Source organism: Mustela erminea, chromosome 5 (genome assembly GCF_009829155.1).
Source record: "Mustela erminea isolate mMusErm1 chromosome 5, mMusErm1.Pri, whole genome shotgun sequence".
Lineage (NCBI taxonomy): Eukaryota > Metazoa > Chordata > Mammalia > Carnivora > Mustelidae > Mustela > Mustela erminea.
In genome coordinates this window covers 55829368-55853572 of record NC_045618.1, presented here as the reverse complement: position 1 = coordinate 55853572, position 24205 = coordinate 55829368, and the positions used below count along the sequence as shown (strand labels likewise).

At 41.2% G+C, this 24205-nt stretch overlaps 1 protein-coding gene across 21 annotated transcripts in view; it reads right to left on the bottom strand.

Moving 5' to 3' along the window:
* Positions 1 to 3555: 3555 nt before the first annotated feature.
* FMN1 (formin 1) overlaps positions 3556 to 24205 on the bottom strand; it is a 413714-nt gene continuing 393064 nt past the window's right edge. For all 21 annotated transcript variants that reach the window (XM_032343188.1, XM_032343184.1, XM_032343196.1 and 18 more), the window contains 2 exons: positions 14861 to 14945; positions 3556 to 12427 (listed from right to left, as the gene is read on the bottom strand). In XM_032343188.1, the coding sequence (XP_032199079.1) occupies positions 12383 to 12427; positions 14861 to 14945 (130 nt within the window). In that variant the 3' untranslated portion in view covers positions 3556 to 12382. The remainder of the gene's footprint in view (positions 12428 to 14860; positions 14946 to 24205) is intronic.

Sequence of the window (24205 nt, the reverse complement as noted above, 5' to 3'; positions counted from 1 at the left end):
TTTTAACTATTCTTAAATGTACAGTTCTATACATTAAATACATTCACATTGTTGTGCAACCATCATTACTGTTCATCTTCAGAATGTTTCCAGCTTCCCAAACTAAAACTCCATTCCCTCTTCCCCCTATCTCCTGGAGACCCTCATTCTACTTTCTATCTCTATGAATTTCATGTAAGTGGAATCAAACAATATTTTTTTGTGACTGGGTTCTTTCACTGAGTAGCATGTCTTCAAGGTCCATGAAGCTTGTAGCATGGGTCAGAATTTTCTTCCTGTTTAAGGCTGAATAATATTCCACTGTATTAACACCTACACAGTATTAGAAGAGTAAAAGTTTTATTCTAGACACTGAAAAATGTGATTTCACTTTCTTACTGGCCAAGACACTGCTTCAGTAAGGATCAACGTTGCTCCTAGTCATACGATAAGAAATGCAAGCTTAAGATTGAGGAGTAAAATTCTAAGGTCACCTTTAAGTTCTTTTTTCCACCAGTGTTTTTAAGGTCTCAGTTAGGACATATCTTACTTCATGGTAAAGAATGCTTATATCCAGAGAAAAAAGACAATTATTTCTGTGCTCAGATAGCAGGTAGAAGGAAAAGATTCAGAGAAAAGAGGTAGGGAAAATTTTGAAGAAATCAGATGTTTAGTTTTAGAACAAAAATAAGAACAGAGAAGGAAGGGGAAGACCAGATAGAAAAGACAGAACTACTTGGACAGATTATCCAGAGGTAATTGTACCAATATATCTCCCATCTCACATTCTTTTCTTACAATGTGATATTTACAGTTCTTCATCAAGAGGTAGGGTCTTAAAAAAAGAGGTGGGGTCTATTTCCCTACCCCTCTATCAGGGCAGAACTTTGTAAATGTCTCAACCAGTAGAGTAGGATGAAGGTGACTGGATGTGACTTCTGAGCTTTGCTCAGAAAAGTGTTCTATGTTTTGCTTTGGATCCCTCAAGCAACCCTATAGGAGACACTGAGTCTCCCAGCCTAGAGCCAGCACCCAGCTGCCATCTTGAGTCATCCACGTGACTCAGCCATCTTGGAAGTACACTTTCCAGCCCCACTAACGCTTCCCAGTTTTCAGAAGACTGAGAACCTAGCAGACATAATACTACAACTTTATGGGACTCCAAAGTGAGAACCGCCTAGGCAAGCTATTTCCAAACTAACAAAAACCATGAAAAATGAGTAGTAATTATTGTTGACTTAATCCACTGTTGGGGGGCATTTTTAATGCATCAATTGATAAATTATACAGTTACCATCTCTTACCATTCATTATGATGTAGTGATGGGCATGAAGTAGCTCTACTTTGAGAAGACTTGAAGGCATCCAAAGTGATGCAGGCCTCTCTTGCAGGTAGGGCCAGTGCAGGCCAACTGTCAAGCCTTTTATTTCCGTGAACACATCATAGGCAGGTAAAAGTGGACAACTAGAGTCTGAAGTGGAATATTTAACTTCAGAAACTTATGGCCTGTTAGTTGAGCCATGAGCATACACAGACTATTTAAAGAATAGGCAAAAATGTATACTCATAAATTCAACAGCTATCACTCAGCAAGGGAGACTAAATCTTGATTAAACCAGAGTAGAGATTCTTCTTAAGGTGGACTGGTATTTTTCTTAAGTTCCTTGATACTCAGGCCTCTGCCCTTTTTTTAATTTTTAAAAAATATATATTTATTTTAGAGAGAGAGAGAGGAGGAGGGGGAGGAACAGAAGAAGGTGGGAGAGACAATGTCAGAAAGACCCCAGCTGAGCATGGAACCTGACATAGGGCTCAATCCCATGACCCCAAGATCATGACCAGAACTGAAATCAAGAGCTGGATGCTCAGGCACCCCAGAATGCAACTTTAAGATTTTATTTATTTATTTGACAAACAGAGATCACAAGTAGGCAGAGAGGCAGGCAGAGAGGCAGGCAGAGAGAGAGGAGAAGGCAGGCTCCCTGCTGAGCAGAGAGCCCGATTCAGGGCTCGATCCCAGGACCCTGGGATCATGACCTGAGCCGAAGGCAGAGGCTTTAACCCACTGAGCCACCCAGGCGCCCCCAGAACGAAACTTTAATAATGACTTCTACAAACTTTTCAGGGCATTTGGATCCTTTCTTTCAAACAACAGTTTTGGAATATTTCTCCATAATGGTGTACAGGGATCCCACACTTTTTGAAAGTTCCTGTTACTTCCCTTTGCTGTCCACAAAAGACCTACAGTAGTACTTGTTTTCCCTTCAGAAAAAAAATCTGAAGACTTTTGTTTTTATTAAAAAAAAAAAAAAAGGCAAAAAAGCGAAAATGGCACATAGCATTAACTTGCAGTGAGGCTGACCGAGGCAGCATACATGCAAGTGAGGCGCGAGGGGCCCCGCCAAGCTCCTTCCCCAGGAACTACACTCAGCATCTCAGCATCAATACATTACAGCTTTGATCTGTCTGTGAGTGTCTGTGCTTTTTCTTGACTTATTTGGTGCATCCTTTACCCAGATGTGTCCTGAGGCATCCGGAAAGTCTGAGAAAGGTTGTTTTCAGGGTCTGGGAATGCTCAAATAATTTCCCTTCTAAATTAATAGTAATTGCTTCTTTGCGCTATGCCATCTTGGCCTATGAAAAGTTTCGCGAGCATTCTCCATTGTCAGATAGCAGGGGGAGAGCTGTATTTTGAAGAGAACAGTTTAACATTATGAAGGAGTTAAGCAGTGGGAAAGGCTTTGGCCTTGGGTTCAAGAGAGTTGGATTCTAGCCAATGTGTTTACCAACACATACTGTGATTTTCAGCAAGTCCCTTGGACTTCAGTTGTTTTTCCTCTGTGAAATAGATTTCATCCGATGTCTGAAGATTTTTGCAACTCTGTGACTCTAGGATTTAGAAGAGTTCCCAGTGATGAAATGTCTCCCCAGATAGTAGTTGTGTCTGTTCATGAAATGTATCTGTATAAGTTGCGGCATGTTTCAGCAAACTTCCAGACCTGAAGAGTGCATGGCACTCAGGAACACTGAGTAAATAAACTTAAAAACACACAAGCACACTTTTATTGAAACGGAAGGAAGAGTGTTTTGCCAAACGTCTTTTGGTTCTTGTTCATAAATACTTGCATGTGTCCCAATATTGCTTGAAAAGAATTTATACCTTGTGCTTAGTGCTAGAACACAATACGGTTATATTTCTGTTCAGTTTCCCAGGTACATTGTTTACTAACGCACAGCCTGAGGTCACCAATGCTTGTGGTTCTGCCCATATGCCCCCACCTTGGACAGTTTATCTTCAGGTAGTGTTTTGGTCAGCCTAGCTGAGCCAATGCATGGCTGGGCTTGTCTGTTGCATGTTAGCCTTGAGCACCTACCCAGATTGCCCACTCTTGGTGGGATGGAAAGGGGAGAGAGAAGGAAACCGGAAACCAAGACCTAGCTCTTGCAGCTCAGTAATAACACTGAACTTGAGCAGTAAAGAATGTTACAGGTGATTGGCATTCTCTGTATGAATGTACTGTTGGGAGATGGTCCTGAATGTCTCCCGAAAACAAATCTGCACCACACACCAGCAGACATGAAACCAAGATTTATTAAAATATTTTCATCATATTTACAATTGGAAGCCATGAATGCAGTTCTCTGCAGATTCCAAAAAATAGAGTTCTATCTCTTAAAACAAATTAACAGAAGTATCAACAGATTAGGATAAATATAATCTATCACAGAGATAGAGTTCTTTGAATAGACAATCTACATTTTCTAACCAACATATTATGTACAAAAATACACTTGATGTGGTGACCAAGGAGTGTCAAGGAAGGAAAAAAAATATATATATATAGACACACACATAAATTTTCATTATGTACAAGTCAGTATTGGTTCCTTCACCCTTTCTTTTTAAAAATAAATACTTCATTTGGTTGCAAATGACATTTACAAATTCAACTAATGAGCATTTCTTAGCTTTGACAAAATTAAATATGCAAACAAATTAGATATACATATTTTTAAAAATTTAAAGGGAAAAAATACCTGAATCCAATTAGCTTATTTAAAAAATGTCCAAAAGCATGTAATGTAAGGTTTCATGTCTTTAAAGTGCCTTCTCATTTCTCCATCTCTCTTCATTATTACTGAAAATCCTTTAAGATAACACCTACAGATTGGTCTAATACTTAACAGAGAAGCCAAGATTTTTTCCAGGTCCAAACACTGATTACTTCGGACATGCTTGCACTTTCTTTTTAAACACTTTGAAGAGTGTAACAGTTACTGCTGATCTGAAAATAACCACTAATTGTCAACATCCTGATCCAAATTTGTGTAGATGTTTGGATCATGAGTAGGAGTAAGAATGGGATGGCAATAAAAAGCCCAGAATTCAAACGGTTTGCACAGAATTAAGTTAATTTGTCCAGCAGCACAGAAAAGTTCCTTCAGGTCCAAAACTTTAGTCTTACGCATCCTAGGTGGTGAGACCGGGACTGATTTATAATTTGTCAAAGGATGGTCCCTAATTAGACAGGTTTACAATACAGTTTATGAGAGACTGAAAAAGCCTAGAACCCTCCCTTCGACCTTCTTAAAATAAAGTAGAATAAGACCAAAAAAAAAAAAAAAAAAAAAAAGAAATGTATTTTCCATCTCTTTTATGGATTTTCCCTCTTTGCCTAAGTGATGAAGTGATGCTGACATTAACAGGAGGCAGTCGCAGTGCTGTGTGTCACTTGGTGACAGCAGAGCACCCTGTCCAAAGGGCTGGGGAATGGAGCATCGGGCTTGAGGGGAGGGAGAGAGGGGGCAAGAAAGGCTGGCTCCTGGAGAAACTGTAAAGGGAGGGGAAAAGCCATGAGCTGGGAAAGAAGGGGAGGCCAAAGCACAAGGACTGAAGTGAGTAAAGTGAAATGAAGCTAGGTGCTCCAATGACCTTTGGACAGGCAGAGAGAAAACAGGATGTCACACGCACTACCAGCCCCATGGGAATGAATTGGAACACAGGCCAGCTTCACTAGGGTACCTGCTTTTCCAGCACATTGTCAGGCACTGACCACCTGGAGGTACTGAACTCTCCCATTTGCCTGATGAGATCCTGGCGCTTCACTGAAAGGCCACCCATGATATAAGCAAGGCAAAAATCTCCAGAACCCTAACAGTGCATCGTATCAGCAAAACATTGTGCCCTGGCTGCATGCTCAAAGTTTCCTTCTCCCCATTATCTGCTCTACTCCCTCATCCCATCGCTTACAACCTCCCAAGACCCTACAGAGACACCACCACATGGGTCAAATGCATTTTAGGAAGCAGTGTCTGGGGTCCAGGGTGTCACTGAGAAAATTAAGCGCTAAAGGACTTGGAGTAATTTACATGTGTTCGGTCTGATTCCTATTAGGATGCTGACTGATTTCACTTAGGTTCCGGGCATGTAGCTCTGTGCTGATCTTCCAAGCCAAAGCACGATCCCCTAAATCAAAATCCAGGGCCACCCTGCTTCTCATGCTAGTCTAAATTAAAACTCAGTGAGAGAAAAAAAAAAAACTATGATGAACCAATGACATGTTTTCTCTAAAAAAAAAAAAAATTGTTCCGTTTCGAATTTTGTAAGTTTCTGCCTTTTTAGGAATCTTTTAGATTCCTATTTTAAAGGGAAGTCCTTTTTTCTTGATGCTTATATTCTTTGAAGATTATATATTTTAGTAACAGTGTGGTCACATTATTTGTGTCTTGAGAAATTGAAGCATTACAGAATTGAAGATTAATGATTTGGGGTAGACCTGTCCTTTTGGTGGACTCCCCAAATCATATGTATATCACTCTGGACAAACATGAGAATTGTACTACTTACCCCTCACTCACAGATTTGTTTCCTAAGGAAATGGATCTCTTTGAAAGATTTGACAAAGTGCAGTTCTAGTGGGGCTGAAACCACCTTCTTTATGTGTTTGGGGTCAGATATGAAAAGGAAAGATTGTATCTAGGGACAAGTTGGCAAGAAGAAAGGGAAAAAAAACCAACAACCAATGAGCTACTTATAGTTCAGTTAAACTTACCTGAGAGGTAAAGACTTGAATCTCCTTCTAGTCTCTTATTAGGAAAGAGTAGTACAATCTTTGTATGCTATATACCCATTTTTATGCTTCTCACAGAATCCTGGAATTCAAAATCCATCCCAAGAGTTCCCAGAGAGTTGTTCATTCCTGAACACATGTATTGTCCATGCCATGGGGAGGTAGAGAGTAAGTTCCCTGTATACGCAGATGTCCATAGGACTAGCTTTTCATTTTGGAAAGCTGGCCCGGATGAATAAATGAAAATATGTTTATTTCATGAGACAAGAATAGAAGCAGGCTCTGGAAGAGAACGATGAAGGAAAGGAGGCACAATTTTGCCAAAGATGTTGACAAACCAGAGTGAATGCATGCCTAAGAATGAATGCAGGTTAAGCGTAAGATAGCATTTTGGGGAAAAATATTCATTCTCTTGTAAGACCTCCTTACAGTTTCAAAGACAGAGAGAGCCCCTTGAGGTCTGCACAGGTAGAATTTAGAAAAATGCTAAGCCTACAAAAGAGCCTAAATATAGTAGAAGTTGTTTACTCCATGGAGAAGAATGACAAATTTTGGGGAGGTGAATTTCTGCTGCAAACTATGTGCTCATTTGCATTTTGCTAGCCCGATGCTATCAAATTTCACACAAAGCATAAAAAAAAAAAAGCTCCCAGAAGTATTTGCATTAGCTTTCAGAAAAGGAGGCAGACTGGTGTTTCTTAGTACATTTAAGAGAAGATTAAAAAAACAGAAAATTATATGAGCTTAGGTGGAGTGCAGAAGGATAAATTAATGGCATTAGCTACAACTTTCCTATACAAACTTTCCTATACAGATCACAGAATGCAGAAGAAATTCACGCATAAGTACTTCATAGATGTAATATGCAATAAAGTCCAGAGTTCATTTGAGCTCCTGACTGAAGCAAACCATCATACCAGAGAAGAGAAGGATGAAAAGGAAAAGGTTTTTTTGGTGTTACCAGTTGTCACCAGGCTGCTTGACACAGTGGCTGGAGTAGAGGGGAAGCAAACCTAGTAAGCTCTCCTTGAGAACAGCTGGCCTCCTGAATGAGGCTTGATTTGCTTCCATAACATCCTTGTTGATAGAAGCTGCACCACGGCTTGAAGAGAGAGCGTTAGATATTTGCCATTTTAATATGTTCACGTTTCCAGTTAAGTTGTCAACTACACAAATTTCCCAAATGCTAGGTTTATATCACAGCGTTGATTAAGAGCCTCGGCACAGCTAGGTCTACTGAATTGGCTTCAACCCTGCATGTTAAAATGCTCTTGAACTCACTCCTTCCCAGAGTGAGATTTGGGAGGGTTTGGTAGATTGCCTACTCCTTTGGAAGGGGAAAGGAAGAATTGTGAAACTAGCATTCAGTGCTCTAACAAGGTGTCAACAACTGACGGTTGTGTAGAAATGACACAAAATGGGCCTCTCTGTCACATACAGCTGTGAGTAAGAGCCTAGTGATGCCTGGATTCAATTGCTAATGGGGTTATAAATACTGTGATGTGTGTCAGCAAGCAGTCAGCCATGCTGAGGCCAGTTTCCAAAGGTGCTTTTCTTTAAGTGACTTTTGCACCAATAATAGCGAAGGTTCCAAGCAGCTGGATTGTTTTTTCTCTATAGCTAGAAGATGGAAACCTATCCAACAAGTTACTTGCATTTTGGCAAGGCTAAAAACGATTCATACTTTTCAAATATCAAATACTATTAGTTTGGCTGGGTAGCCTTGTTTCTCTTGTGTTGCCAATTTCTTCATGATGACAAACTAGCTGACATGAATGAAAAGTTCATTTCTTCATTCAGTCCACTTTCTTCAGCTGAATTGATCCTAAAGGTACAATAGCTGATATATGAAATGTGGTTTTGATGGCCTTCCAGATGTTCCTCACATTTATCAACTGCTCTTAAGAGAACGCAGAGTAAGCATGGTGTAATGGTCTGGCCCCTTCTTCCACTCTATCCTACCACTTTTCCTTGTATGTGGCTTTTAAAAAAGTGCACTCTTCAGGGCAATCCTGGGCTCTTTTGAATCCACACTCTCAGAATTGCCTGGTTGAGGATAAAGTCTGAAGGAGGCCACAGACACTTTTTACTTTGTCCATGCTCATCAGCTCGCACAGCTGCTCTAGTTTTTCTGTGCTCAGGATTTCCACAACGTTGGATTTCACAGTATGTCCATGTTTTGTGTGGTTTAGAAATTTATAAACTAACGTGTGAATAACCAAATCTGATGCTTTTTCTTTCCCTTTCAGCTTTTCATCCTTTTATTTTTTCCTGACTAGAACAGGCAGAATCAAAGAAAATTACACACAAATCTAAATTACTTCATAAAATGATATAGTTGACTTTTAGACTAGGTATTTTTTGGAAAAAAAGCTGTACATTTTGGACTTCATTCTCCTCCCTGACACAGAAAGTGGCCTCCAAGTTGGTTTAATCTGTATTTGGGAAGGGGAGAGTATAATAAAATAAGCTGATTTCGGATGTCAGGGAATCAAAAGGTTTCCCTGTTAAAGGTTATAGTCTGGTTACTGGGAAGGAGCCTGCAGGTCTGCATTTCTAAGTCCCCTTGATAGTTGAACTAGGCACTGTCTTAGGCTATACTGATCATGCAATGTTGTGTGCAATGATCTGTGTCCATGACGTCAGTAGAAGCAGAAAGAGAAATGAGAAAATGTAGCAGTCAAGAAAGCAAGAATATAATTAAAATGAAAATGCTCCCATTGCACACAGTATAAACTACAGAGAGATGTACAATCCCAGGCCAACAGGCAAATCTTTACCAAAAATAACACGACTCTTCTGCTACATCTAATCCCTGGCCTTGGAAGAACCATAGCAAGGTGGTTTCCAGTACCACCCCCAGAGTTTCATTCCTTCCTTCAGTTTTTCCAATTTCTCCACCAGCAGCATATAAGCTGTTCATTTAGGAAATGCCTTTCCTTGTGGTTCTTAGGAAAAAAAGAGATGCCTAAGGGGGGCTCAGTAGCTTCCTGGGGAGTTAAAAGGGAGTCCAAGACTAGCACCCAATCTGGCAATTGATTCCTCAACCACACCACCAATTTATTTTGGCTAGAACATTTAAAGATGTATTCACATGGCTGGGTTTCCTTATTCTACTTCCCAGATTTCAGAAATTGTTTTTCCATTATTCCTAGGTACTTTCAGTAGGCATTTGAAGAGATATGTCAACTCAAGGATTCAAAAGGCAGCGGGTCCATCCTCACCGTGATCATCTCTTTCTGCTTGGCCACACTTTTCCCTTTCTGTGCCCTCCACCCACGCCACCATTAAGCTGCCTTTTGTATTAAAAGCCATACATCACACCTCCTTCTAACCTTATCTTTGACATCTCAGAGGGCTGATGCTTTTTACCTGACATGTTTATATCATGTTTTAGTGTAATATATGATATACTTGTGTGCCTGGTGATGACTGTAGGTTACTCAGGCAAGAGTCCAAACTGCAATCCAACCAACTATGTCCTCAGATGTAATGACTCTTGGCTAGGAAGAGAGATGGTGCTTCTAAGTCAAGGTTTGTCAGAGTCTAACTAGTACAGTTGGGTGTGAGTGTCTGGTTAAACACAGAGGAGCCATACTGGCCGCTCTCCCTCTAGTTTGGGGAAGGCTGTTCTTAGAAAAGTCACTCAAATCCTGCTTGCCCAAAATGCTCAATCTGATAAAGTGGTACACTAACTACTTCCTTTCCATGAAAAGTTTAGAGACCTCTGTTGCATTTACCATCATCTCAACTGCATTTTAGAGGGATAATTTCAAGGGGTCCCAGGTTGTTTGAGATGGCCCACCTTGAACAAGCTTTTCTGAACTTTTACTGAGCAGCGACATATGTTAGGAACAAAGGCTGTACCAACACTGCAGTTAAATGTATGAACTTGGGAGAGGGCATCTAGATATATAGTGCAGGACTCAAAAGGGGTGAGAATAATGGAGATCTTGCCCTGTGTCTTAATACAATAACTTACTATATTTGAATAGTCTGAAAACATCATTAAATTTCCCCAACAGAGCAGGCGAACTAGTCTTTAGAAATAGGCATTTTACTGCCAATTTCTAGTCTGTCCATGTGAATGGAATGCAACTTGAGCTGCATTTGTCTAACTCTCACATTAAATTTCCACTCATTCTTCTTCAGCACTGGTTCCCTGAGAGCATGTTCCTGCAGACTTATGTGGTCATAGTGACAGGCCTGTTTACTATCACTGGTTTTCTTGTGACCATCCTCCTTAGAGATCTGAAGTGGACCAATGACTCCACTGAAAGCACATGCTGCTCTTGCCCATCAAGTCTGTGGGGACCAATGAGGATCCAGACATTCACTGACCTCACTGAACTCAAAGTGGATCTCCCAGGCATGGACAAGACAGGCACTTTTCTGCTTCACGATAGTACTAGAAGGAATGTCCTAGAGCACAGGATGAGTGTAAGTGGAATTTGTTTTAAACTGATGAATTTCTTAGGTTTTCTTCACAGTTGATTGAAAAGGAAGAGAAACAACATAGGAAAGTGGTATGAAAAGCTTTTGCTCACAGGCAACTTCTTTTAGTAATGTCAGCTCCTTACTAGCTTTTTGTTTTGTTTGTCTCATCTCTTAGTTTGAATTGGGGTGGAGGAAGACCCAACCATGCTACCATACTCCTTTCTTTTTAATTATTAGGGAAGGCAGTTAGCACCAGCACAAATATGGCTTCTGTGATTTGATTTGATCTTGACTACAAGTACAGTGCAGCTTTAATGAGCTGACTCTGTTAGGGAGTCCCTGAGGGGCCTGATGATTAGCAGGCAGTCCTGGGAGGGATACTCAGGTACCTGGCAAATTGAGAGTTCTGGGAAGAGGCCGGGATCAGGGGCAAGGCTGCACATGGCAGCCCCATCAGGAAGGGTTTTAAGGTTCTCACCCACCTCTAAACTGTTACCCACCAATTGGAGAAGGCTTGGACCTTTTTCCCTTCAAGACCAAAAATGTATAGTATTTGATCCTATTCTGAATTCAGCCCCAGTCCTCTCTCTTCTCATCCTACAAGACAGATTCAGAGAGGTGGCTTTAGGAAAAAAATGTCAAGGGGGAAGTCCAAGGTGGTTTCCCTCGTGATTCAAGGGGCAGCAATCATACGGGCTTCAGGTCAGAAAAAGCTGCCTGTCTGTGATATTCCACTCAAAGCTTAATATTAATATAATCACATTTTCATTTTGATGTAAGGAGCCTTTTTTATGCTCTTAATTTTTTCAACATCAAAGACTCCTGCTTCATCCTTGGTCACATCCCTGTCAGTCAAGGTCATGATGAAAAGCTGCTAGTAGCATTTGCTCTTCTGTCTGGAAACTGCCTCCTGAGGTTGGTGGGAGTGGTACAGATCACACAATCCCAGAACAAGATGCAGAGCTTTGATAAAAGTCAACATGGACTTACCTATTCACAAACATCCTGAAGTGCAAAATGGGCTGTGACTGGATCACTTGCCCAAGCAGGTACTTTGACCTCCAAGCCTGTGCTGGCTTGGGTATCACTGTTTATTCCAGGAATAAGGGTACAGAATTTCTGCTGGGCAAGGGAAACCACAATAAAAACACAAAACACATAAAAACAAAAGAATGGGTCTTGCTTAATAGCTGATGTTAACTCCCTGTACAGTAATTTCTTCTCTAGGATGAAGTTTATGGCTATTTAACTCCCTTTCTACCCATGTGTAATTCCATTTTTTGTCTTTTTCATTATATGAACAAAAACAATAACAACAACAACAACAAAATAACCATTTCTCTCATCTGGAAAATACATAGTCTTGGATGTCTTAAAAAATAGTTTTGGTAGGTTTCAACATTTTTGGTGAGAAAGAAGTTGTAGGATCTTGCCGCAACAGGATCAAAGTTAAGATCAATAGTCACACCAGCAGTGTGGAAGGATCAAGGCTTGAATCCTCTCAAGGCAATTGTCATAAAAGATCTTTCTCCTGTCACAAGTTTATATATATCAATCTTGGATTAGAAAGCTTGAAATCTCCAATTTTAAAAACATTTGGAAAATATTGGTATTTTTTCTGGTTTTGTAATGGCATCACTTTGGACCTCTACAAGAAACAATGATCAAATACACCTGCAATGTTCCCTTAAACAGTTTCTCATTGTTCCTGTGGCTTAACAAAGGACTCCCTTAAGAAGGCACAGGGTGCTCACTGCAATGACCTCAGAAAGAGATGAGCAAAACAAATGTTTGGTGACATATCTTGCTTCAAGAACTTTCTGCAGCACTAGTGTTGCAAAGGATGATACAAGAAAATGCTTGCTTGCTGCCGTCATTCTCACATGGCTCTGTATTAGTTAGTGGTCACACTGGCTTCCTTCTGACGCAGTCTTTCTTTCTGTTGTTTAAGGAAAAAATAGTTTATTATCATTCTTTGTTCTAAATTTTCATTTTTCCCAAACTTTGAAAAATTTCTCAAAGTTTTGGTCTAGAATGATGGGTAGAGTTGGACTCAAGGCTCTAGAAATGAGAGTCATTTTATCCTTCTTTTCTGAAATCCTGTTACCTGCTCCTCCCAATCTATTCCCCTTACTTGCTAAAAGCAAACAGCAAATAACCAGCTCATCAATCAAACAATGACACCCATCTAAAAGACGGACCTTTACCATGAGCGGCTGGTCTGTTCTCTTCCTCTGTGACAAAGATCCTAACTTTGCAGTGTTACTCAAAGATTCCTTCTGCCCCCATGCTCAGTCTACTAATGGAATTAGGGAATGCTTAAGGAATAGTTTCTGGGGAATCTAAATAGGAAAAAACATCACTGTTTCCCCAATTGAATACACCTGCATATGGTCAAGATGGTGGGACTGAACAAAGGCGATGCAAAATGGAAGCGGAGCAGACGTAATCCATGCAGGATGGAGAAAACTTCCATTTTGCCATGGATGTTCTGCTCTGCTCTCTCTGAGCTTCCTGCCCAGTGACAACCTTCTAAAGATGAAGGTCATGAAGGTCTGCTGGCGAGATATATATACAGATAAGAATACAAAACAGAAATGAGGATTCTCACTGTTTCTAGGACTTTAGAGGAATAAAATATTTAGCATAACGAGAATGGGTGTATCTGCTCTTTGGGACGGCACATAAAAGACTAAACAAAGAAATGGAAGAGGTATATTCCTTTGCACAGAGATCTTTGTAAATAGATCCTCAGCTGCTTGTCATCTGTGAAATGTGATACACTGAGCTACTAGGGTGGCCTACATATAATCATCAAGTCGATGATTTCTGAACACCCGTCCTGAGTCTGGATCCCATCTCTGACTTGTGAGCTTGAATCAGGATCAGTTTCTGAGCACTTCCCAAATTCCCAAATAAACAACAACAAAAGAAACCACCCTAACAAGTTGAGGATTGCAACTGGGAGCTTGGTCACAGTGGAAGTCACCTATTTAAAAAAAAAAAAAAAAAAAAAAAGTCACAGTAAACCCACTGTTTCCTCTTTGTCTCCAGGGCTGAATTCATTCTGTGCCCCTGGAAATAAGATTTGGCTGCAAAAGTTAGGATAGAGGCCCAAGTAAGGGGACTGGGGGAAAGGAGTGTAGGCTGACCAACGAGGAAGACAAAACTCAGGGTGGAAGCCATTGCCACTGAAAATCATACAAGTGAATGTACTGGACCCACCACCAAAGGGGCACAGAGGATGGGTCCATTCAGGAGCTGTGCATGCTAACTGCAGCCTTCCCCACTCCAGCTGTAGGACCCCGACTTCTCCACACCTCACTCAACATTCATTTGCTGATGGGGCTGTTGTGAGTGAGAGACACCCCAGCCAATCAACAGAAAAAAAAAAAAATCTCACTTCACTACTTCAACTTCATTTAGATGGTCAGAAGGTTTAAAGTAGTTGGCAAATGGTCCTCAAAACTCAAAAGGATAAGAATAAGTAGCTGTGGGACAGCAGGGCACAGGGGAGGTAGGGTCTGAAAATCAGCTGAGGAGAGCCATGGCCCCCTTATCACTCACTGCTGTTCTCCAGGGCAGGGCCGACTAATTCTGCCAAAATTTGTAATAACCAGAAACAGCCAACATTTTTAAGTTCTTATTATACGCCGCTTTCTATTTCTCTCTGTTTCCTCAAAATAATCCTAAAGTAAAGGTGGTATTATTTCTCTCATTTCCCAAAAGAGGCAAAGTAATTTTACGAAGGTTTTACAACTACTAAGTGGCTAAGCTGGGATCTGAACCCCAACATCTTGGGTTCCTAACCATTTACCTCTGCTATTGTCTCTAACGTATAGGTAGAACTTCACTGTGAACCTTCCCAATGGGAAAGTGGAGGACAACTTCCCCTTTCAGGTGCGAAGGCCAACTAGTCTCTAAGTTTCCAGCTCCTGGAGAGACATCCGGGGACCAAGAGCCTGGGCTTGGTTTCTGTTACTCCTTTGTGAAGTGATCCTAGGTAAGCTGTATCTTTCTGCATCTGGGTTTTCCCAATTATCTAAAGAGCATAATCTCTACCCCTTTCTTAAATGCTCAACCAGTTAGGGAGAAAGGTGCTCTGAGATAAGCAGATGCCGGCCTGGGGTGTGGAAGGGTGTGACATGGCAAGTGACTAAATTTGCCTGATCAGGAAACGATCTGTGTTGGAGGTCCAGGAAGTCGGGTTTTGTTCCTCACTCCCTTCTTACCTAGGCTACTCTGGGATGGGAACTGAGAATCTGGATACTACTCATTCCTCTGAGCTTTATCCTTTAAATTCAGACACACTCCCAGATGCACCTCAGTTATAATGAAAAATCTTTTGGTTATGTTGAAACATGCATCTCACCAGACTAGCCGTGGGATTGATTTTCTTTGTCTCCACTTTCTTCTCTGATGTCAGCTTGCTGACTGATTCCTGAGCCATTTTCAATCTGAAATTGAAACAGGGAGTGGGGAGGGGAGAGGAGCAGCAGAGAGAGAGAGAGAGAGAGAGGAAGAGGACAGGTTAAACAGTATCCAAGTACTTTTGAATTAACCAACTGGCAGTGCGGAAATACAATGTATGGGTTCTTAGTGCCTTTAAGTGATCAAATTTGAACTCTAATCAGGTGTGAAGGCATATTTTCTAGGTTATCAAAACTGAATTTCCTTTGCTGACTGAGGGACTCCTCTAGATGACCTCAGGTGACCAATGCAGGAGCTTCTTCCTATCTATGGAATGCTACGTGCCCTTGCTTTAGTCTCAGTGAACACTTAAGGCTCTCTGGCTTGTGATCCACACAGCAGATAATACAGAGACAATTTTGAAAATGGAAGCTTTGAGGAAGCATATGAAACCTACAAATATTAAAATACGTTGATTCATATCAATAGAACAAAAAGACATCCCACAAGATGGGAGACAATCTTTGTAAATCATATGTCCGATATGGGACGTGTATTCAGAACATGGGAAGAACTCTCATAACTCAAATCAAAAGACAAACTGCCCAATGAAAAAATGGGCCAAAGATGACATACAGAAGGCTAATAAGCCTATTAAACATGCCCAACCTCGGGGCACCTGGGTGGCTAAGTAGGTTAAGCCTCTGCCTTCGGCTCAGGTCATGATCTTAGGGTCCTGCGATCGAGTCCCACTTCGGGCTCTCTGCTTGACAGGGAGCTTGCTTCCCCCTTCCCCTCTGCCTGTCTCTCTGCCTACTTGTGATCTCTCTCTCTGTCAAATAAATAAAAAATATTTTTTTAAAAATGCCCAACCTCATCAGTCATGAGGGCAATACTCATCTAAGCTGCAAGATGACACTACATAGCATGGCTGGAACTAAAAAGAAAGATAGTAACAAGTGTTGTAGGTACAGATGTGGGTGAAACTGGAACCCTCATACCTTTCTGAGGGGATTATATAAAATGGTATAGTCACTTTAGCAGTGTCTCAAAACATTAAGCACAGCTATCATATGACCCAGCAATTTCATGGCTAGCTCTATAAATATATAGGCATATCCAAGAAAATGAAAATATACAGTCATACCAAAGTTTTCATAGAGGTTTATAGCAACATTATTCATAACTGCCAAGAGAAGGAACAATGGCAATGGATAAACTAAATGTGGTCTATCTGCACAGTGGAATATTACTGGGCTGTGAAAAAGAACAAAGAGCTGATACACGCTACAGCATGGAAGAACTTCGAAAATCTACATAAGATTGTGTTGCTAAGAACTGTCCAGAATAGGCAAATCTACAGAGATTGAATAGGGGCTGGGGTGAGGGGGGGAATGACTGCTAATGGGTAGAGGGGTTTCTCCTAGAATTGGGTAGCGGTAATGGTGGCACATCCTGGTGAGACCATTGAATTGCACACTTTAAAGAGCTTTTTTTATTTTTAAAGATTTTTATTTATTTATTTGATAGACAGAGAGAGATCACAAGTAGGCAGAGAGGCAGGCAGAGAGAGAGGGGGAAGCAGGCTCCCCACTGAGCAGAGAGCCCGATGTGGGGCTCGATCCCAGGACCCTGAGATCATGACCTGAGCTGAAGGCAGAGGCTTAAACCACTGAGCCACCCAGGGGCCCCTGAATTGCACACTTTAAAGGGCACACTTCATAGTATATGAATTATAGCATCAGATTTGCACATCCAATAGTTAGACAATATCAACTCTTCTTGAGGATATGGGGAAATGGAACTGAACAGTTCATTATGGAGGAGTGTAGATTGGCAGAGCTGGCTTTGGCAATATCAGGTGCCACTGAGAAAATGCACACTTTATGAGGCATCAGTTCATCTTCTAGGGAGAAAACCAAAAGAAACCTATATACACAGACACAGGGCATTCTCTGGGGCAATATGCACAATAACAGAAAATTGGAAGCAACCTAATGATTTACGATCCTTAGAATAATGTATAGATGACAATAGCAAATAATACCAGCCAACATTTATTGGGTGCTTACTCAGTGCCAGGCACAGTTCCATGCTTTATTTGAATTCAACCATTTAATTCTCACCCAGCCTGGTGAGATGGAAAGTTTCGATATTGGTATTTTCCGGGTCCTAACCCCCTTACAGTGCTGCTTATATACTATACTCATTTAATGGAATATGGTATAACTGTGAAAAGGAATGAACTAGATTTATAAACCCAATAATTACAAATATCAGAAACCTGGTATTGAGACACGGAAGAATTCTATAGAGTGATACATTGAAGAGGCCATCTAGTATGGTGGTCAAGAGCTCGGGCTCCAGAGCCTGATGGTGGGATTAATTCTTAGCCCCACCACTTATGGGCTGTGGGACCTTTGGCAAGTAACCTTTAATAATAATCATGCTACTCCATGGAGTCATTGAAAGGACAGAGACTATCTCTACTGCATCTCCACGCACAGTTTAATCACCTACTGTAGGTTTCCTACTGTTGTTACTGGGCATGTGGAACATATATAAATAGTATTCACAAAACAATATTGTTCATGGACGAGTGCAAGTGTGTATAAACATACATATAAACACCTACCTATATTTATATAGAGACTGGAAAGATACTCACTAGTTTCATGATGGAGCTTATCATTAGAAAAATGGAAGAAGAGAATGACATGGGGTCAAACAGAATTTCACCTTTACCTATAATACTTTTTTTATTATAAGATATTGAATATGTGGCAAAGTGTTAACATTTTGCTACATATAGATTAAATGAATATATTCTAAGTGGTGGCACTATGTATGTGTTACATTACCCTCTGTACGTTTCTTTATTTTCAAATTTTTTTCAAAAATACTTTCAAAATATTAAAGATCCAGCAACCCAGACCTTAAAAAACAACAACAACACACTTTTGCTTTAGGGTCTCACATGAAAATCTTTTGCCCAATATCAATCATATACTTGCTTAATATCGAAGAAGTAGTTGAGTGCCTTACTTCTTCACTTAGCTAATTTTACCCAATTTACTTAAAACCCATGTTTAGTAATCCAATCTCTCTGCCCACATGCACAAGTAAGTTACAATGAATTCAACATGCTGACTTGCATATCACAAACAAAATAAAAATGAGACAAAGATGAGTAATGATTTATATAACCTAAGAAATACATCTTCAGAGCTGCCTGGAGAATGGGCGCTTCTCAACACTGACACAAGTCTGAGTGTATACACCACTCAATGTTTCTATAGACATTTCCGTTTGCAGCAATCACCACGACTATACTCGCACAAGAAGGGAATGCACCCAAAGGATCCAATCCAGGTCAGACCACACTGGACCCTCTGACTATTGAGGGATTTGCAAACCGAGATGATGATTTGCAGAATCACCTCTTCATGGCTTCTCTCCAGCAAGATGTGTTTTCAAAGAACATACCTGTCAGTGACTGTTCAATCCCAATTCCAATGAAATGGTTTGGAGTTACTATTTCCCTCCAGACCTCCTTATTTTTAGGGAGTTTTTGGTTGGGGGTCATCTTTAGCTTCAGTAGTTCCTTTTCCCCTACGAATTCTGATCTCTTGTTTTGAAGTTGGTCTTAGACCGTGCTCCTGCTCAGCACTGCCTTTCTCAGATTCTCACATCCCTTGGCAGCCCTGGTGCCACTCTCCTTGTTCTCAGCACGTCAGAGTGAGGCCAGTGGTTGGGGATGTGGAGGGAGAGGGGAGAGGAGCCAACCTAAGGTCCTGTTTCCACAGCAAACCTTTTGCTACTGGTCAATGATGGCTTTGCAGATTACAGACAGTCACAGACACCCCAGAGTTGCCAGGACAGCTCTGATCCCAGGGACTCCACCCTGCTCTTCTCCAAACTTTCTCCTTCCATTTTATTATCTCCCTTTCACAGGGCGCTCTTAGAAGGCACAGCAGGTGGGGAGAAGGCACAGCTTGGTGGGACCAAGATTCAGCATCAGTTAAGACTTGATTCTAACTCTTGCCAGTTATTAGAAGACTTGGAGCAACTTAGTCAACTTTTCTAAATTTCAGTTTCCCTATCTATAAAATGGAGGTTAATGTCAATCACAAGGTATTATGGGGAGGATTAAATGAATATATACAAAATGGTTAGTATACCAGGTGTGTAGCAAGTGATCAACAAGGAGTAACCATTATGGAATCTTCCATCGCAGAGGTAAAGGAACTCCTTAAGAATGCATGACAAGAGTTTCTGACAACAAATAGAGTAAGTGGGGCTATTAGCAAAGTACTATCTTGCGGGAATATCATTAAGATGTGTCCTGAAAGCAAACCGAAGAATTCACTAATTTTTCAGTTCTGAACACAGATTCTAAAAGTCCCATCTAGGGACGCCTGGGTGGCTCAGTTAATTAAGTGTCTGCCTTTGATTCAGGTCATGATTCCAGAGTCCTGGGATCAATCTCACATTGGGCTCCCTGCTCAGTGGGAAGCCTGCTTCTCCTTCTGCCTGCCGCTCCCCCTTCTTATGCTCTTTCTCTCTGAGACAAATAAATAAATAAAATCTTTAAAAACAAAAAGTAGAAGCTATATCTAGAAGATGAACTTTGGTATAGGTATGGCAAAATATCTCAACCAAGTAAAATAAGAGAAGCTTCAGGCATACCTTGGAGACATTGTGGGTTTAGTCTCAGGCCACTGTAATAAAGCCAATAGGGCAATAAAGAGAGTCAAATGGGTTTTTTGGTTTCACAGTGCATATAAAAGTTATATTTATACTATATTGTAGTCTACTGAGTGATAATGTTATGTCTAAAAAAGGTACATACCTTATTTAAAAAATACCCTACTGCTAAAACATGCTAACCATCATCTGAGCTTTCGGAGAGTTGTAATCTTTGTGTTGGTAGAGGGTCTTGCCTAGATGTTCATGGCTACTGACTGACCAGGGTTAAGGTCGCTATGGCAATTTCTTACAATAAGACAGCCATAAAGTTGGGCTCATCAGTTGACTCTTCCTTTCGTGAATGGTTTCTCTACGGTACGAGATGCTGTTTGGTAGCATTTTATCCACAGTAGAATTTCTTCCAAAATTAAGAGTCAATCCTCCAGGGGCACCGGAGTAGCTCAGTGGGTTAAAGCCTCTGCCTTCAGCTCAGGTCATGGTCCCAGGGTCCTGGGATCGAGTCCCACATCAGGCTCTCTGCTCAGCAGAGCAGAGCTTCCCTTCTGAGCAGGAAGGGAGCCTGCTTCCCTTCCTTTCTCTCTGCCTGCCTCTCTGCCTACTTGTGATCCCTCTCTCTCTGTCAAATAAGTAAATAAAATCTTTAATTAAAAAAAAAAGGAGTCAATCCTCCCAAATCCTGCTGCTGTTTTACCAAATAAGGTTATGTAATTTTCTAAATCCTTAGTTGTCATTTCATCAGTTTCACATAATTTTCCTCAAAAGTTGTTTCCATCTCAGAAAATACTTCCTTTGTTCATTAATAAGAAGCAACTCCTCATCCATTAAAACTTTATCATAACATTGCAGCAATTCGGTCATATTGGGCATATCTCTAGGCTCCATTTCTAATTCTTAATCTCTTGCTCTTTCTAACACATCTGCACTTGTTCCCTCCACTGAATTCTTGGACTTTCAAAGTCATTCATGAGGACTGGAATCCACTTCCTCCAAACTCCTGTTAATGTTCGTATTCTGCCCTTTTATCACGAGTCCCTAATGTTCTTCATGGCATCTAGAATGGTGAATCCTTTTCAGAAGATTTTCAACTCACTTCGCCCAGATCCACAGAGGAACCACTAACTGTGGCAGCTATAGTCTCATGGAATGTATTTTTTAAATGACAAGACTTGAAAATCAAAATTGCTCTTTGATCCATGGGCTCCAGAACAGATACTGTGTTCGCAGGCATGAAAACAACATTCTTCTTGTTGTACCTCTCCAACAGAGTTCTTGGGTGACCAGCTGCATTGTCAATGAGCAGTCATATTTTGAAAGGAATCTTCTTTCTGAACAGTAGATCTCAACAGCAGGCATAAAATCTTCAGTAAACCATGCTATAAACATATGTGCCACCATCCAAGCTTTGTTGTTCCATTTATGGACTACAGGTAGAGTAGATATAGTATAATTCTTAAAGGTTCTTGGGTTTTCAGAATGTTAGGTGAACAAGGGCTTTAACTTAAGGTCACTAGCGGCATTGGCCCCCAATAAGAGAGTCCATTTCTCTTTTGAAAAAGCTTTGAAGCAAGATATTGGCTTCCCCTCTTAAACTATGAGAGTCCTAGATGGTGTATTTTTCCAACAGAAGGCTGCTTTCTCTAAACTGAAAATTTCTTGTTTTATGTAGCCATCTGTAGTAATGCTCTTAGCTGGCTCTCCTGGGTAATTTGCTCTACCTTCCACATTAGCACTTACTGCTTCGCCTTGTACTTTCATGTTAGGGAGATGGTCTCTTACCTGCAACCTCATGAACAACCTCTTTTAGCCCTCACAGAATTGAAGAGATTTAGGGTCTTGCCCTGGATTAGGCTTTGATGTAGGGAATGTTGTGACTGGTTTGATCTTCTGTCCACACCACTCAGACTTTCTCCGTATCAGCAAAAAGGCTATTTCCCTTTCTTAATAATCACATGTTCACTGGGGGAGCACTTTTAATTTCCTTCAAGGACTTTTCCTTTGCATTCACAGCTTGGCTCTTTGGTGTAAGAGGCCTAGCTTTTGGCCTACCTTGGCTTTTGATATGCCTTCTTAATCATTTCAAGCTTTTGATTTAAAGTGAGAGATGCCTATGTGACTCTTCCTTTCATGTGAACAGTTAGATGCCATTGTGGGGTTATTAATTAGCCTAATTTCAATGTTGTTGTGTCTTAGGGAGTAGGGAGGCCTGAGGCGAGAGAGGGAGATGGGGAATGGCTGTTTGGTGGAGTAGTCAGGGCACACACAACATTTATTAAGTTCACCATCTAATATGGGCGTGGCCTATGGCATCTAGAATAGTTACAATAGTAACACCAAAGAGCACTGATTACAGACCACCATAACAAAAAGAATAGAAATGAAAAAGTTTGAAACGTGAGAATTATCAAAATTGTGACACCAGAGACGTGAAGTGAGCAAATGTTGTTGGGAAAATGGCGCCCACAGACTTGCTATCATGGTGCAGGTTGTCATGAGCCCTTGCTTTGTGAAAACACAGTGTGTGTGTGTGAGGGACAGTGAAGTACAGCACAATAAAACAAGGCGTGCTTGTATTAAAACTTCAAGATAAAGGCTGCGTGTGTTCCCCTACATTTCTCTTTTTTAAACTTCCTAAGGTAACACAATAAATAAAAATAAAATTTCAAATATTATACAACTTCTGAGTAAGCATATTTTTTCATATTTACTTTCTTTTTCTGATCACCAAAATATTTGTTCCTTATAGAAAAATACATTCAAAAATTGTATTTTCAGAGTCCAGAGTACAAAAGAATTGTATTTTCAATCTACTATATATTTAAAAAGATAAAGTTAGGCTCACTGGAAGGTTTAATATTTTTCTGAGATTACTTAATATGCCAAGATATAATTGGGCCAGATCATGAAAATCATCACAGGTGAAGTTCTCAGCAAGGCTGGAGGTACCCGAGGGTAGGGAGGGTAGCTATATTTTACTGCAGTGACCCTAATCCTTGATATGGTACCTGGTATGCATATAAGTGTCATAAATGAATGGAAGCCTATAGAACCAAACTGGAAAAAAAAATCCTTTACTTTCCCCAAATTCCACTCCCTTGGTTTTCTTGAGAATGCTGAGCCCGTGAGACTAGGCAGGCATTGTATCCCGTTCAGTGACATGGGACCACCTGGCTCGATGCTCTACCAGCACTGGTTTGAAATTCTGAGTTTTTCAACAAGGGGCTCCACAAATTATGTAGTTGGTCCTGCCTAAGACTTTCTAGGACACTTAAAGTCATTTCATTAACAAAGTAGAATATTTTTCAACCTTTTTTCCCCAGGGCACATTTTTACATCAAAAAAGTAATATTTGTAATATTTGTTTGGAGAGGGTTGATACCTCCCCTCTAGGGATCCCTCATCTCACTGTGTCGTGAACGTTTTCATGCACCACCCCACCCCCCGCCCTTTTACACTGCAGTGGAGCTTCCCTAAAGTTCCAGTTGGACGTCACTGCCTGTCTTTCCTCAGCATTTGGCATGGTGCCTGGTATATAGTAAGTGACCAATAAATACAGAGTAAGAGCATGACTGAGTGAGTAATCTCTGAACTGTAAATTCTCCGGCAGCAAGCAGGTCGGGGGAAAATACTTAAGTCTGTTACGGCCCACTGAAACAGAAAGTCCCTTCATCGCACCTGAAAAGCACATGGTCGCTGCTTAAGGCTGATCCTGCAAGATCCCGATCAGCAGCTTCCCACTAGGTTTGCTCTAGATCCTGGGCGTTCCAGCCCACATCACTTTCAGAGGGCAAGGGGTTTGCCAGCTGCTTTTGTAGCATACCTCTGATAGGAAATAAGCACTTCAGTGTTCCAACAGTGTGGCCATGTTATGCACCATGGGTACGACAGAGTGTAGAGGTTGGACTTCAAAACTGCTCTGACCAGGTGAGTCAGCCCGTCTGTCTGTCAGTCAGACAGTCTCCAAACCCTGTGGGCACAGTGTGCTATTCCTACTGAAGAAGCCACGGGAGCTGCTGCTGGGGAGCCCATGAAAGGGACACTGGGTCAGTGTCTTGGAAGTTATGTGTGCAGAGACTGCAAAGTGGGGGTCTGCCCTGTGACTGGCTTCAGAGGACTTTAATAGACTTAGATGCAGGAGGCCGACACTGGAATTCCGCGGCTGACATTTGCACGCACAGTGGCTTCACATAAAAAGTTAGTGTTCTGACCTCTCTCACACGATTGCAAGGGACGGCAACATCGAGTGACATTTCTGCATGGCAGCCTCTGTTTCTGGTCCTTCCTGTCACCCCTTGGCGTCCGGTGGTCTTGGGGGTCAGGTGGGGCCATCGATCAGCTTGTCCGCACAGATGTCTTTCTCACATGCAGGGCAAGTCCCTCATTGTTGTTGCCTGCCTGAACTCTCGAAGCGCCCACATTTTGGCTGAGAGGCTTGCTGAAAGGCTAGTGGGACAATCTGGGAGTGAACGGATGACTGCCCAGACCACCAAAATCGTCTTCTAATGGATCTAGTTCCTTCCCTCCATTCTGCTGATAAGCATGGTCTCAATCAGTAATGTGTGACCCTGAAAATGCCACTTCCCTTTTAGAAAACTTTCAG